Source organism: Ptiloglossa arizonensis, chromosome 12 (assembly GCF_051014685.1).
Source record: "Ptiloglossa arizonensis isolate GNS036 chromosome 12, iyPtiAriz1_principal, whole genome shotgun sequence".
Lineage (NCBI taxonomy): Eukaryota > Metazoa > Arthropoda > Insecta > Hymenoptera > Colletidae > Ptiloglossa > Ptiloglossa arizonensis.
The window spans coordinates 8,248,824-8,266,421 of NC_135059.1; the positions used below are offsets into that span (position 1 = coordinate 8,248,824).

General features: G+C 36.6%; 1 protein-coding gene across 17 annotated transcripts in view; it reads right to left on the reverse strand.

The window, feature by feature from the left end:
- Positions 1-17,598, reverse strand: part of LOC143153525 (uncharacterized) — a 138,329-nt gene that overhangs the window by 13,328 nt on the left and 107,403 nt on the right. For 14 of the 17 annotated variants that reach the window (XM_076324850.1, XM_076324853.1, XM_076324861.1 and 11 more), the window contains 4 exons: positions 8,860-9,003; positions 5,531-5,675; positions 4,717-4,803; positions 4,416-4,545 (listed from right to left, as the gene is read on the reverse strand). In XM_076324850.1, coding sequence (XP_076180965.1) covers positions 4,416-4,545; positions 4,717-4,803; positions 5,531-5,675; positions 8,860-9,003 — 506 coding nt within the window. The remainder of the gene's footprint in view (positions 1-4,415; positions 4,546-4,716; positions 4,804-5,530; positions 5,676-8,859; positions 9,004-17,598) is intronic. The other 3 variants (XM_076324862.1, XM_076324851.1, XM_076324848.1) reach the window with 1 other exon arrangement.

Below are 17,598 nucleotides of genomic sequence, written 5' to 3' on the forward strand. Positions count from 1 at the left end.
TTTTAAATCGTATGAAATTCAATGTGCTAATCTTAACACGCCATGAGCGATAGAGTAAAGGATGTAATCTAGCACTTTGAAAAAATCGATTTTAACATTTTCTTCTAATTTATGATCTCAGAAATACGCTCCTAAAGGATTTATTAACCCGTAAACTGGTACACCTGGGTCTTGGGGGATTCAAGAGGAATTTATTTTTCTCTACTGGAGAGATGTGAGTTATGATGATACTAAACTGGTCTATCGGGTCTTCTCGTAATCTTGGCTCGAGCCTGTGATGTTATTGTTTGCATAGCTCACTTAGTTTTTATGCGATAAGAGTGCTCCGCTCCCATCGATTGAAATGTAATCGTTGTGTGATCTTTTTTGACACTGTCATTTTTTATTTCTTCTTACTATTTCAAGCCGTTTTATCGTTTTTCTGGCAACTGCGCCAGAAAGTAGTTTATTTCTTCAACCATTTATTTTCTTTTGTTAGAAGTTTCAATTTTCACTTCTCTGAACTCTCTTACATCCTTATCATACATTCTTAATTTTCTCCTTACGCTTTCTTCGATTTGTCACTACCAAACATAGGCGAAATTTTATTAGCATAAAAGACAGATAAAACAAACGTATAGCTATTTATCCCAGTTTAATTTTAATCGTTCAATGTGAACTGTCTCATTCTATAATTCAGACTCTAACGTTTACTCTAGAGCAAGGAATATAATTCAAACTCTAACGTTCACTCTAAAGCAAGGAATATAATTCAAACTCTAACGTTCACTCTAAAGCAAGAAATATAAAATTATTCGTTTTTTATTCTTCAAAACGTTTATCGAGATGAAAAGATGTCATCGTTGGTTTCTGCTCGATCTTAATGCATATTAATATTATCCTTGACTTTAGGTCGTACGTAGTTAGACGTGGAAACGAACGAAGAAAATTTTAATAGTGTCGGCTCTTGTCGACAAGAAAAATAGAAATCTTTTTCCTTGAATACAGATGTACTCGTTTGACGAAGAACCGGACAAAAAGGAATAAAATTAATGTACCTTCTGGAATCTGGAATCGTGTCACACGCCGAACACTCGCAAGAAGACTTTCATCCACGTGATGAACAGGAATGCAGAATTTCAAGAAAATTGGATTGTGAGGGCACAGTTACATACATATACGGATACGTATGTATTTATATGCACAATATGGATGGCTTCGGAAGCCGTACGTTTGACAAACCCAGTCGAAGGAACCACTGACTTCTACCGTGAATCTGATACGCGTTTCATGGTAAGGTATTTATGAAAATTGATATCGACGTACGCTGCACAAATAGTATGCACATCGCGCGGATTAACGATAACGAGATGTCAATGTATCACGGATTAACCCATTTACGTCCGAGGTAGGCAAACTTTAATCGTGTTAAAAATTACTTTATCGGTGCGCGAATGTATCCGTGGTTCGAACTACTGAAATTATGTAAATATATTGAGACGTGTGAACAATTGGGAACATTGTATTAATAATATTAAGTCGTTTGTGCGCGTCGAGTTTTCTTAATATTAATGGTTAGAGCGTTCATTATTATAGCATACAGGGAACATTGCAATTCTAGAGAACGTCATTCTTCAATCCTTAAAAAGGAACATTTAAAAAATATTTAAGGTTAATGAAAATCTGTCAGTACAGTAAGATATGTGAACATTTTGAAATATTATGTTAATAATATTAATTTGTGCACACTTCTTAATATTAATGGTTAGAGTGTTCATTATTATAGCATATAGGGAAGATTACAATTCTAGAGAACGTCACCCTCAATCTCTATATTTAACCCTTAAAAAAGTACACACCTAAGAAATTGGAAATATTGTTTCAATAATATTGAGTCATTTGTGGGCACCACTTCTTCTTAGTATTAATGGTTAGAGTATTAAATATTATAACATGAAAGAATACTCTTACAAGAATTATTTCACTGGAACACGTACCCACGGTTCAGAGAGGACAGAGTTTGTTGAAACTACTAGGCTTGCCAAGATTTTGAACATTCTCGAAGCTCTTCAATCCTGAACAACATTCCAGGTAATAAAAAAACTCTGTTACGACTATCCTGTGCCACCACGTGCAGTTCAACGTTCATTTAAACGTTCTACGCTTCATTAGCATGCAATCCAAACCGAAGCCTTGACTGTTATCTGGACGATAAACACGGTTTTTTGGTAATTAGCGGTAGTATTCGAATGAAAATTTATTTTCGACATCGGAACGTGTTTATCCGAACTCTGAAACTGTTTTGATGGTAAGTGGAAGGCCTGCATAATTTTGCTTTCTGTGTCCCTCCGCTTAAGGAACACGTAGAAAGAATAAAAGAAAAGAAAAGAAGAAAAAAAAGAAAAAAGAAAAAAGAAAAACGCTTCCCAAAGAACGAAAACAATTATACACGTTTTTCAGTACAACCGTGAAAAATTAAAATATAACACCGATTGAACACCGAAATAGAGAATACATTTCGTAATTTTTTACTACAATACTCTTTAATTTCTCTTCGAACAAACATGTACGTCTTCTTCAATTTCACCATAAATATGTGCATATAACCGTTTATTATTGTACAATTTACAGTCACAGTCGCATATTCGTCAATTCGACCCCTTTTCTACCCAGTTACATAAACAGACATTTCACTGCATAATTATCGACGTTTAAAAATGAACAGCTCTCGACCATTGATTTTTGCAGAATTCTGACTCGTTTGATCTTTACCAACTGACGTGCTTTTTGTTCGAAAATCCGAACGATTCGGTATGCAAACCTGTTGAAGCAACGAAAAAGGGGTTCGATCGGTAAAAACGTAGCCAGGCCAGTGCTACCGGTTTAAATATCAAGCCTCGAACGAATCTAATTCCGTGTAGGAATTGTCGCGTTTTCCAGAGCAATGAGCATCCACCAATCGAACGAAGCAAAGTTATCGGTTCGAGCTTTCTTGCGTGGGTGAAGAAATCGTAATAATAAATCTTCGCTCTTTCGTTCGGAATCTTATGTAAATGTCTTAATTGCTTAACACAATTTACTGCCCGTTAATATTCTCGCCACTGTGAAGTCTCGAGCTGATATCTCTTCTTTTCAAGAATCGCGCTTTGTTTCGCTATAAACCTTTCACTCTTAACTCTTAACGATGATTTTAATCATCCTTCGCGAAACGTCAGTTTCGAATCGTTTCGAATCTGAGAATAAAGCGCAAAATTTTTACGTCTGGATACAGATTTAAAAATGTTTGTACAATAACGCGATCGATACGATATAGACTACTAAAACAATACTAAAAATGAACAATTGGTCATTTGTTACACGGCGAATGGAAATTAACGTTCGAAGTACGGAATTAAATATTTCACGATGGATACTGAAGTAGCAAGTGAAAATTTGACTCGCTTAACGTTGGCTTTTGTCACCGGCTGGATGGACTTAATTTTGTTGAAAAGTCTTGAAAATCTCGAATGTTTAAAATGGCTTTCTTCGAGAGTATTGAAATATTCGAAACGTTCAGTAACCTTAAAAATGAAAGTATTGACTGAGCCGGTTTTTGTGAAAGTGGTGAAAGTCCAATTTTGAATGAGATTGAGTTAAGGTTGATTTCTATTACAAAGTGAACAGTTTTACGGTGAATACTTTTCCATATTCCTATGAATTAGCAAATCCAAGTTGAGCTGTCAAATTGCAAATATGGTATAATTGGCAAAAATCGGTGTCAGTAGAACAGACTGGATCGAAGACATCAATTTGACTTCGGAAATCGATTTTGTAAGAACTGTTACAATTATCAAAAAAGCGATTCGTACTTGATAATTATTAGAAAATCTATTAATGTTAAAAAGTAAAAAAAGAAAAAGAAAAAAAAAAGAATTGAAATTATTACTAAATTCCAAATTTCTTTTTCCAAATAAGGATTATTCTGAATAACAATTATGGCAAATGCATACTTCCACTAACAGGTGAGCACGGTCAATGTTTACAACTTTGATCAAGAATTTTCACCGATAAAATGTTGCTTTAAATCTTTTGAAATAAATCAACAATCATAATACTCAAAAAAAATTATACCAACGCTTAAAAAAAAAGAAAAAGCAAGTAGCAAGAAGTATGAAATCTTTTTATTAGTATTTTCTATGTTTACATTTTACGTATTTTAAATTTTATTTTACACAGATCACGTGACGTAGTAAAATTCAAAAAGAGAAATAATTTCCCAAGTTTATTATGTAAAATGCAAACATACGAAACAGTGATAATAAAAGAAAATAGCAAACTACCGATTTGTTATTCTGTAAACAAAGTCGAGAGCGTTACGGTGCGATTTAAAATTGAAAATGCTTCTGAAAATGATTTATTTTCATAAATGAGTAATTATAATTATAATATAATTATACCTGGATGACGGAGTTCGTATTTATTCCTATCCAGATTCTTCTCGCGACACACCTCGTCCAAAATTTCACCCAGGTTCATTTTCGGACTGACTCTCGACACGTATAGCTGATTTCTTGGTAGATGCACCTGCAGCAATTGCACAATCGTCGTAATCGCTAACTGATTGATCGAGGAATCATTATAGATAAGGACCGTGTGTCAACAGTTAGAAATAGAACAACGAAGTCACGTAAGCTTTTATCGTTATTTCGAGATTGTACTACGTTTATCACGAGCTTGGATATTTAAACGTTTCTTTACCTGTAACCTGAAAGTCGTTTCGAAAGGCTGATTGGCCTGCTTCGTTCTCCGCGGCACGAAGGTGCCTTGTTTTGGTAGCAATTTTACCTGTAACATCACAAATTAGTCAATCTTAACGCACTGTCTACTCGAGAAAAAGAATTATCATTCGTCATCCTCTTTTTCACGAAGAATTTCAGTCTTTGTTGAAGATTTAATGGATTACAAGATGACGAGTTGGAAAACAAGATGGCATTTGGAAATTTTTTTCAAAAACGCTTATGTAATTTTAGCAAATGTTTGCATATTATCCGAAGGTACATATATTAAACTATAAATCTACCAAATTTCGTTAACGAAATTCGATTTGTGCAAAAGTTGTGACCGATCACAGAAAATATATTTAACGACCGAATCAATAGGGGAAAAAAAACGAAATTCTGTATTCTGCATTAAAATCTCTGTATTAAAAATAGTTGCAATGTCAACTATATATCAATTATATAAATTGATTTTCTTTTAGATATATATTATACATAAGATATACCTTAATATTACGAAATCTGTCGGTAGTTTTAGCGTTGATAATAATTGAATATTTCCCACTAAAAAGATTTCTTTCCACTCGTTCGAAAAATGAAACTCCCCTAAGGAATTATTGCAAAAAGGCGAGTGTGCGTGTGAATCTTGGGAGAGGTTTAACGAATCCTCAATAATAATGATAGTTTACGTTTTCAACCTACATCGGAACCTCGCATCAATTATACCTACATTATCAACTTGAAAGACTTGACCCAGACCTAACATAAATCGATTAAAACTCTTGATGGAGTACCTGTAGCGCATCCAACGCGCCGATAGGTGTATTCGGTTGATGAGGTAGGACCATGCCACGTTCTCCTATCGCTTGTAGTGTATAGCTCGAGGCTGCCAATTTGTGTGCTGTGGCGATCTGCACGAGGAGGTCCATCATCGGCGTACTGGGAACAGAAATCCAGGAGGTCCTTACACTTCGCTCCCAAACATCTCGATGATGGATACAATGTATTTTAAATTATTCTACACCATCCCAAGTCATTCGTCGCGTCCCAAACAGTGCTATTCTGTAACACTCTGTTACCATTTTCTGGGTACTTCGTTCATATGAATTTTAGTGAAATTTGGAAATGAATTTAAAGTTTGAACGATGATACTGAACATGTAGAATATTTCGTCGTTTATTCTACACTAATCCCAAGTCATTCATTGCAAATTTCTATTCATCGAATAACGGACAGAAATGATCTTTTATTCATTGTTCGAAACTTTCATCCGACAAAAAATCTGTCCTCGTTGAAGCTACATCGATAACTTTGGTCGTCGCGGGTAACTCGATCCAATGAGCGCGTACAGAACATAATCGCGAGGAATTGAAATTAACCATCGTCGCGTTACTCGAAGACAGAAGCAACAGACGTTTCTTGAAATGAAAGACACTTTTCTCTCCGCTCGAGTGTAACAACGAATAGAAACTTTCTTTCAACCGGAACAATTCTCGCGCCAGTAAACGGATCGTTAGCTATGATTCTTTTACCGACACGAAGGACGTATCATTTCTCTTTGAATCGTAGCTTATATCCTGCTGCTACGATTTCCACGGTGCGACCCGAATTTCTGGAAAGCGCGGGCAAATAATCGTCACCCATAGAAAAACGTTTCAACGACCAAGGAGGAGGCTGAGGTGGAGGAGGAGGTGGAGGAGGAAAGAAACCGATCTCGACGACCGAATTTCTCCTCCTCGAATGGTTTTTAGCGTCGTTAGAAAGCACACTAACTGAGATTCGTTTGACAGTCCAGAGATGTAATCAGATATACTTACAACGTGTTACATTTGTTTTAATAGCCGCACGGGATAAAGTGCAATTCCACGACTCGACAAGAGGAAACGTTTCGTTTATCGATCGTGCCAGAACTACGAACGATCTGCGTTGAAAAATTGCTACCGATTAAAGGGAAAGCGCGAGCAATTTTTTTTTTTTTCTTTTTAAGAATCGCTGATTCATTTTCTGAATATCCGGAGTCTTCTGTTCCTTTCTAATAGCGATCGTACACGATCGAGATTTCAGATAGATCTTTGCGCAGGTTCGGTTCATCGTATTTCTGGCTGAGAAAGACCCACGTGGACGAAATTTAAAGAGAGAAATAGGTATAATTTGAATTTTGATACAAATTTCGAATGACGAATCGAAAATTAACAATTTTACTAATTGAGTAGAAATTTTCATTTGAATTGTAACGTTAAGTATTTTAAAATGAACGAGAAATATTTTAACTTGCTACTAGATTTATCCCCGATATCTCGGAGCAACCAAAATACTTATATACTTATAACTGATAAAGTTTCTGTGACTATAAATATAAAACAATGCATTGCGTTGCAAACAATGTAAACATTCAAGAACAGCCAAAACATTTGGCGTGTACTTTAGCAATCCACAAGGTGCCAGTGTTTATCGGAAATAACGAATTCTATTCGAGTCAACGATTAAGAGCAGCCAAAACAATTGGCGTGTATTTTAGCCATTTACGTCGTTCCTGTATTTACAAGTACGAAAAGTTGAGTTGTACGTATTGTACAATTACGAACACGTCCAAGAGCAACCAAAACATTTGGCGCATACTTAGCAATTCGTAAAGTTCCCGTGTTTATCAGAAATATTGAATTCTATTAAAAACAGTCAACGACCAAGAACGGCCAAAACATTTGGCGCGTACTTAGCAATCCGTAAAATTCCCGTATTTATCAGAAATATCGAATTCTATTAGAAACAGTCAACGACCAAGAGCAGCCAAAATAATTGGCGCGTACTTTTTTATCGATTTACGTGGTGTTCCCGTGTATACGTGTACCAAACACTGAACTACATTGCTAACCATCAAGTACAGTCAATTCTGTTAACCGAGAAAAGGCCGCGAGAAACGAGAAGAGCAAAAGTGGTAGTTGCGAAATAAGCAGAGAACGTCCTGATAATTATGCATTAGGAGACGGGCGGTAATTTGAGGATCGTCACGGTGTAATAACACGAAGATTACAGGTATTACGACCTCGTGGATCCGGTAATCCAGGAATTAATCCGCTAATCGGACCGTTAGATTAATTTCAAGAGCGAACCGATGATCCTGTAACGGGTAAATCTGGTGTAACGAACCGCGTACACCGCTTTTCGTGCAGCTAATCGATTTCATTTCCAGCTCGATGTCCCAAGGACCGTTAGGCTGTCTCTTTATACGGCGTAACTAGTCCCGGGTCTCGTCTTTCAATTCGTGTTTTCACGAGGGAAGAAATAGCGTGAAAATCGCGCGATGTCGAAGCGGCCATTATTCTCTCGATTCGTTCGAACTCTACCCGGGATCCACGAAGCAGAAAGTATCGAATTACACGGTTGTTTATTTACACGGAATATCTCACGATCGGAGAAGCTCTCTGGCGAACCTCGATAGTAGCAAGACGAAGTTTGTACAGGCAACGAGGTTCGAGCAATTATCGGTGAGACTAATTCGATATAAGTAACCCACTTACGCAATACGTTTCTTATTGTTGCAGAGTCTGTATTTGAAACCTGCCTAATTTAAAATCCCCAATTTAGACATAATCGACTATGTGAAAATATTTTGAAATGCCCAATTTAGATATAATCGAGTACATAAAAACATTTTAAAATGTTCAATCTGGAAATAATCAATTATATGAAAACACTTTGAAATGTTCGACACAGAAATAATCGACTATATGAAAACATTTTAAAACGCTAAACTTACAAAAAATCGATTATGAAATGCCCGATTTAAAAATAATTTTATCCCGTAGAGAAAGTTTCCAAGAATACGTTCATATTTTTTGAGTTCTTGTCATTTTCACATTGTGAAACTAACTTTTCGATTTACGAGACAAATTTCCTTCTCTGTGAGAATAAGAATAACAGCAATTTGGTACGGTTGATGATTTTGAAATTCGAAACCAACTAAGCGATTATTTAAATTTCCCCGCTTTAATTCTTCCGTAGTTTTTAATCCGTCGTATGTCAATTTCAAGAAAATCCTCGATATCGTTTGCAAGAGTGACGAACTTGTGAAATAACCCAGAGTACAATTCTAACGACAAATAGAAACTTGTTCAGACACTACCTTCTTTGTACCGTGACCCTCTGCGTCTGATGATGATGCTCCCGAGGTAACTGGACCAGAAGCTCCATACTTCCGGCCAGCATATCTGCTGGTGTGTCCTCGGTCACGGTCAGAACCATTCTGGATGGCCTCTCCTCTCTAGACCTGCAAAACAAACGGAAGAATACAGCCGTAGTAAATATCAGGGGTCGAAACAGTTATGGAACTTTTTTCAATACATAGGTTCCGTTGAAACAGTTGGAATGGAACTTATATAACGAAAATTCGCACATTATAAGACCCGACGAGAACAAACGAACGGAAGATCTAGAGAATATGAACTCTGGTACGAGTAAAATTTATTAAAAAACAAAAATAAATACTCTTGCGTAAAAGGAAGAGATACTTTCTTCGTCGACGGCAAGAACGTCTTCGATCGTTTAAACTTAAACGTTCTTTAGGTGTTATTCTTGACAAATTCATTTCTTTGTGCAACACCGTTCACGAAACTTATTTATTTCTTATCAATTCGTATCTTTTGTACGAGATAAACATTACTTTCTTATCGCATCGTATCTTTTAAACGAGATGAACGTATTAAGAGTATTATATTGTCAAATAAAACTGTTATCTACGATACACTATAAATTCGAGATTTCGTTTATTTCACGAAACTTTCAATAAAACTTCCAACACAATTGTTTCTGTGATACTTTTATTATCAGAGTTTCGAATCATCCGTTCCGATAGAACAGTTTCGAAAACAATTCTTGAAAAGGTTTTCTTTATCGTGAAAACGCAACAAGAGTAAATATTTCTTTAAAGGAAACGTTCGAATTATTTTTTCTAATAAAGCTACCGAAATAGGTTCCATAATACCTTCACTATCCGACTGTTCAATTATCTGTTTCGATGGAGCAATTTTTAAGACAATTCTCGAAGCAAACATTTCTTTTCGCGAAACTGTTACACGTAAATATTTCCTTAATGGAAAAATTCAAAGACAATTATGAAAAAATAAAAGTTAACCGTTCTTCGTGTCCCTAGTAAATATTAATGCGACCGAGGAACACGTTCTCCGCGCAGGAGGAGAACAATGCGTCGTTTTATTTTCTTTGTTCGATTACAATACAAATTGCATTACGGTCCCTCGAATAATTATGTTCGAATACGCGCCACGCACCGTGCCGAAACGAAATCGCGCGTTAAAACAAACGTGACACAAATTGCCCGCGACTTCCGCGTGTATAACGATCGCACGCCTCCGTATTTCCGTGTCACGTATGACGATTCAATGCCAACCGTTATCACTGTCATACCGAAAATGCGGACGAATTAATTTCGAGCTCGGTTAACTCGGTCTTTATGGAGACGTGCGCGGAATCCCTAATCCGTGCCGCACAAGTGAAAAGTAACGTTACGTGCAGTTGTGCGTGTCCATGAATAATAACATAATCGCCGGTCATTCCAATATCGCGCATTTAACGATGCGTATTTTGACGAAGTATCAAGGTTTACCATCGTGAAAAATATTCACGATTTTGACACCTTCGAGAACACGGTGCAACACGATAAATCGTTTCGAAATGGACAATCGAAAACTGTCGAGACGCATGCTACAGAGGAACAGTAAAAATATCAGCTCGAAAGAATTTAGAGGTTATGTTTCGTAAACCGATTACTTGTATGCTTAAACTAACGAGGTAGTTGAAACTGATATTACCGAATTATCTTCTCTAGTCGAGAGTGTACGAAAAAGATATTATAGGTGATTGAATAGTTTGGAAGAAAGAATAATTTAGAGGTTATGTGTTCATAAATTGGTCCCTTGTATGTTTAAAATAACAGATTACTAAAAACAAATCATTGAATTATTTTCTCTAGTCGCGACTGTAAGAAAAAGTATTACGTACCCCTCATACGTAACTAAATATTATAGTTTGAAAGAAAGAATAATTTAGAGGTTAGGTGAATTATCTTCTCTAATCGCGACTGTACGAAAAAATTATTACACTTGATGGAATAGTTTCGAGGAACAAATAACATTGAAAGGAAAATTTTTGTAATGAGAGATTCTTTTCAATCTCATACCCCCACTCCTCTAGAGCATGGAAGGTCAATCATGTTTCCTTACACACGAGTACATATTTTTTGTCCTCCGACAGTTTTCAAGGTCAACCGGGTTTCCTTACACGCGAGTACATATTTTCCCCCTGTGTACTATAGTTGACACGAATATTCATTGAGACGTGTATAATGAGTTTGAAATGACCTTGAACTCGAAGATTTAAAGTCGAATGTGAAACTCGAGAAGTCATTCAGAGTTCGTACCTTGTTACGTAGTAGATCGGGTGCAGCGAAGCGATGATTCTATTTCACGAATAAAATTACGACACTGTTCGAGGATATTGCAATCTTCGTAGTACACCGATTATTTCGACACTTATTTTACAACGTGAACGCGACGACAATTGTACGACGAATGCTCGAAATCGAGAGTGAGGATGATTCCTCGTAGACAGTTCTTATATGCCCTACGATAAGTCAACAACTACTGACCTTTGGAAAGTGGTTCGTTTGTTTTCCTCGCTATATTTCCCTCGAGTGACGAACAATGGATTGTCGTGAATACGTATTTCTGTCGAACAGTATTATTATCTAACAATATTTTAAAAGAAGGTTTGCGGTGCACCTTATTGAGAAAGTACGAACCAATAAAAGAAACGATGTTGATAGCAGTTTCAGCTAATGACTCAGCGATGATTCAGTGTACGGAATCTAAGATTTCGTTAGAGATAAGGGCTATTGTAAATAAAAATAAGAAACATTATCATTTTTAACAAATACGATAACAAGTATAGTTCACACTAAACTTTCATCGCTGCAAAATTTCAATGGAATTCTTTCTCTGTTTGTTAACTCTGCAAATCAATTTTGCTTAATTAAGAATAATATTCCTTATTATTTTACAATATTTGTGAGAGGCTTGACGACAACCTTCTTTTTTATTATTAACTCCGCAAATAAATCCCAATCAATCAAAAATGAAACTCGATATTACTTTTGTGTAACAGCTCAATGCAATACTTGTAACAAACTTATGACATTTATTTCTTGTTATTAGCTTTGTTGTTCTCATTGATTCAAAATTTTTATCAAAAGAAGTAACAGACTTTTCTGAAAATTTATCTTGTCATTGACTTATTTTAAAAAGGAAATCTTGCTTTAAAGAAGAATCTTATTTTTAAAAAAATTTTATTAAAAAAGAATCTTATTTCTTTAGAAAAATTCCGCGTATTTGCAACGAACCTTATTTCTTCGAAAAAAATTCCCCGTATTTGCAACGAACTTTATTTCTTCAAAAAAATTCCCCGTATTTGCAACGAATCTTATTTCAGGACTAGGTAACTTAATCGATCGACTATTGGCAAAATATACTGTTACGTATTGCGCAAAAGAACACCGTCAATGTCGACCTACCCGATGTACCTAAAATCTCTACATTTGTCAGCATCGACGCGGGTACAAGTCCACCTAACCGTGGATTCTGTAACGCGTAACACGATACTACATTGAAACGACTATACCATCGGAAGACGAAACGCGCGATAAAAACGAAAGGATCGTTTCCTATAATTCAATCTACCTTGTCCTCCTCTTGTGTCGAATAAAGTAGACGGGATCGGTTACCGTTTATCTGCATGCCACTGTTCAGAATTCATGAATACGAGCTTGTGCAACCGCTCGATGCAATCTTGAACACCTCGCGATTCTTTTTCCACGCTTTCGATGTCGGATCTCGACGGTTACAGTTACTTACAATGCATAATTATCGCACAAACTCTATAACCACCGTTTATCTGTCCATCGATCGGCGAAAGAACGCGAAATCAATTACATTTTAACCACGATGTAACAGAGAATAATCAACCGCCGACATAAATTCCTATTCTCAACGTTTCATCGCTCGAATATAAAGCAAATGCACCGGCCACCACCGCATTTCGTTCGTTCGTTCGTTCGTTCGTTCGTTCGTGTCTTAGCAGCCATCATCGTTTAAACGGTTATTATATTTAAAGCAGGGATAACTTTCTCCGTAGATTTTTTATGGCGAATAGTTCATCATCCGCACGGTTACATAACAGGTACAAAGTTGGCCAAGGCAAACACACTGTATTTTCAAACATCGTTTCATCTATTATCCAAATGAAATATGGCGCGTCGTGCGTCGATCTTAATTACACTTTGTTAATGATACAATAATTATGTGCTACGTGAAATGTCTTGTTTCGCCACTGTTAAATGTGCCGGCTCATCGAGGAGCCAATCTTTTACTCTTCCATCTCATTAAACCCTTTTTCAAACCAGAATAGAAGCCACGGTGTTACTTGACCGAGTTGCACAACGTGAAACGATAATTCGCATTTTAAATTGTTCCAATTATTCACAACTCGTGCAACCGCACGCGAACACTCGGAGAAGTAATGTCTCCTTAGACACGGAACGAGTGGTGTTCCTTTTTTCTTTTCTTTTTTTTTTATCGAACAACTATAACAAATTGTAATTAAATCCCACCGAACGGCTCCAAAGAGAGAGAGAGAGAGTATGTGTGATCAATTTAATGGCAAAACACGACTGCAGCCGGTTATCGATAAAAAATAAAGTGTTAAGGATAATTGCCGCGCAGTTATCCGCGACCTTCGCAACATTGGCATAAAATTATCCGTAATTGTTTTGTTTGCGATGAAGTATAATTGCATCCGTAAAATCTGGAATTTAATACTACGACCGACGCGTGTATTTTATTATTGCATGTTAAACTTAAGCGATACTGTAATAAATAAGAAATTTACCAAAGTATCTCTCGCTGAATTACTTAGTAACAGTTTGCAATTAAAGCATTGATAAATGCAACCCTGATGCTTTTAAGCACGTTGTTTACATCGTGTCGACGAGATGTAAACATAACCTTAAACGAGACGGGGTCCTCGGCGTTTCAGTTATCCGGGACAGGTCGGTATTCGTTCCAAGAATACGACTTTTAACACGAACTAATTTATCCAATTGCATATTATATTACTCGTATACAATTCTAGTATTAATTTTTTAATTATTCGGATTATCGACCGAATTTATATTTTTATATTGTTTTTATTCTCGTTGTTGGAAGAGTAATAATTGTATTTCTATATTTTACTATATAACAGTATTTTATATAACCGTAATCGAAAATTTTTTACTAAAGAATTACACACAATTATCGTTCTAACCGTATTATCGTTAATTTTTCTTTACGCGTATGAAATATAAAATTAAGAACGATGAAACACGCGATCGGAGGTCCGCTAATGAAAAATTAAATTCTTTTACCAGTTTCAATTAATTGCACGTAACTCGATGTTTTCGAGAAATGTTTTCTCCAAATTAAGTCACGTTTGGGTTCGCTTTCACCGGGAAAACCTCATCAATTCATCGACAATACACTCACGAAGATACAACGATACAAAAATGTTCTGTGAGTGACGATTTTAACATTAAAATTACCGACAGTGAACGTATCATTATTTGTATCAGACCACATACGTATCGTCGAAGTTAGATAACGAAAGGCTAATTTAATTTACAAGTACAATTAGTAGTTACTTCTATTTCGACAATTGTCAATGAATATTTTAAACAAAGACACTGTTAATTGAGTAATTTTCAAAAGAAGTTTCAAACAAGTCAAATTGACTCATTTGGTAGTTCTGGTGTTAACGTTCTTGCGTTAACTGTCACCGTACTCGCGCTCTACAAACCTGAACAGCGATGACTATAATTTCGTTTCGTGTATCCGGGGAAAAGTCGTCATAATTATTCGGTGATTACTACTTTGTGTATATTGACCCAGTCATTGACTACGAAAGGTGTATATATACGCCTTTACAAGTCTATTAATATATACGAAAGGCGTATATATGCGCCTTTAGAAGTCTATTAATATATTTGAAAGGCGTATGTATACGCCTTTAAGAGTATTAATATATACGACAGGCGTATTTATACGCCTTTACAAGTCTTAATATATACGAAAGGCGGATATATATGCCTCTACAAGTCTATTAATATATATGTATATATACACCTTTAAGACTATCAATATATACGAAAGGCATACATATACACCCCCACAAGTCTATCAATCTATACCAAAGACGTAAATAGACGCTCTCTACATTTTTCTTACCGTAACACCTTTACTCGTTAGTAAACGTATTTCCAGGTACCGTTTTGGTCAACGATCAGTGGACAACCAATAACACCGATACACGAATATCGCGTCGTCCTCATTATCGGATCTATCCGAGAGATGCACCACCGTCAAAGGGTTAAGTAACTAATTGCAGAAATCTCGAGATCAACGCGAACTTCGAGACCCGTTTCCCGCGACTCTCAAGGTTCTTCTGCTTTGAAGGAACTTCCGTGGATTACCGTCAGAAACTTACCGACACGCTATCTATTATCGTTCGATGGTGTTCCTTTGATATCAGTGATTAAGGAAACACATCAATCACGAGATTCACGGCGAAGAAATCGTGAATGAATCTTATCCGGGGATCAACCGAGGAAAAACAGATTTCAACAGTGATTTCATAAGTGACTCTCTCGCACACCGTTGCGACATTTGTGGACTGAATGAACGTGACTACGAGCCGTCGAAAGGAAAACAGCCACCCAGAGTCGTTTAAAATTCCTTCACGACGAGAGACTCTCGCGTACTACACAAAAGGGGAACAACCAAGTGTTTACTAATCTCAACTTTTCTGCTCGGGCTCGAGCTCGAGACGGATCCACGGGCTTTCTCGTTTAGATGGTATTTCGCGCGACAAACGGTGAAACATAAATGGAAAGAATCGAAAACAATTTGTTTAACGGTCGGAACGTAAACGATCACCGCGTCACCGGTTTCTGTTTTCATCGCAAACATCCAGGGAAAGCAAATTGAGATCCACGCAAGACATTTCAGTATCAATCACCCGAGTCACGGATACACGATGATTATTACTGGAGGAACGGTACCGTTACATAATTCGGATCTCGAAGAGAGACCCTTACGTAACCACTCTTACAAATGGCAAATGCAGGTGGTATTGACAGACGACGTTTGTTAATTACACACACAGGTATACACATACAGGTAAGACGCGTCGAACAATAAAGACGATTTAACCCCTTTGAACGATGGATCTCGCTCGAAGCATTTCTGCATTTATGCATTTATGCATAATACGCGGTGCTGCGTTTCTGCATTTTAAAAGTAGGAAATGTTTTATTCAATTTTGGGCAGATATTTTTGCTTTCGCGATCAGCTTTTACTGGAATTATTTTGTTATCGTCATCTTTGACAGTTTCAGCAGGCACTATTACAATATTATTAACCGATCGTTATTCAAATCGTTATTTTTTTTGTTCTTCAGGAGACGGAGATCTAATTTTGTATCAACGTTTATTTTCATTTTTTCTTCCTGGATTTGGATTAATTTCTCGTATTGCTTTTAATAAAAGAGACAAAAAGGAACATTTGGAAATTTACGTATAATTTATGCAATACTAGGAATTAGATTTTCAGGATTTATTGTTTCAGTTCATTAGATGTAGATACATGAGCTACATCAGCAACAATAATCATTGCTATCCTTGCAGGAATTGAAGTATTTAGATAACTAGCAACTCGGTACGAATCAAAATTAATTATAAATCCTTCAATTTTACGAACATTGGAATTAATTTTTTTATTTGCTGTTGGCAGATTAACTAAAATTATACTTATCAATTCTTCAATTGATATTTTCATTATATTTTTTCTACACGAGCTATATTTTCAACAATAAGGACGATTACCTCTATATTTATTTTTATTTTTCCCAAAACGTAATAAACCCGATAAAAAGAAACTAAGATATTTTTTTTATTTCTGTTTTATTTTATTTGAAAATACAATTAACGAATCTTCTTCAGTATTCGAATGATCACCGAACAAAAAATATTGAAAACGAACAAATTATAACATTTTCAAACCCCTCGATGTTTCACTTTTAAAGCACTTCGGTGAAATCGTAACGTCCATAGAAACTTACGGAAAAACAAGGTTTTCGTTACGTATAAAAACTTTGCAATGCAAACGATCCGCGTACTTGCAATACGATAATACGAGGATAATTGAACTTTTTCACGAGTCGGGTGTACTTCTCGTTTAATATCCAAGGAAAATAAAAACGTTTCACGAGTATCTTTCCTTTCCCTCCCCTCTTAACATTTACAACTCGACGATGTTCGCGCTCGTTATCCCCGAAAATGCGTTTCTCGACGCGAGTTGCTTTCCATGGGTATATCCCGATCGTAGAAAACCTTCACAGTTTCACTTTTCCATGGAATCGTATTTCCATGCCCGATCTGGTCGCACAACGATCGAAACGCAAAACCGTGCGATCGCGAATTTCTGTACCGGAGAGCTCTCCTTTCGAGACACCTGAGAAATACCGTGGCACGGAACGTGTATCGATAACGCCGCGCACAAATTAATAAATCTTCGCCCGTCGAAGAAGAATATGGCCGAGCACGTGTCGGTGCACGTGACTCCGCAGACGCGTCCCTAGAGCGATTCGTGATAGTGGGCTTACTCAATCGGATTCCGTGGCTGCACGTTTTCCACCACGAGGTCCGCGGGAAAGAAATGTAGTAATGAGACGGGCAGGCAATGCGTGCCCAGGAGACGCTTGT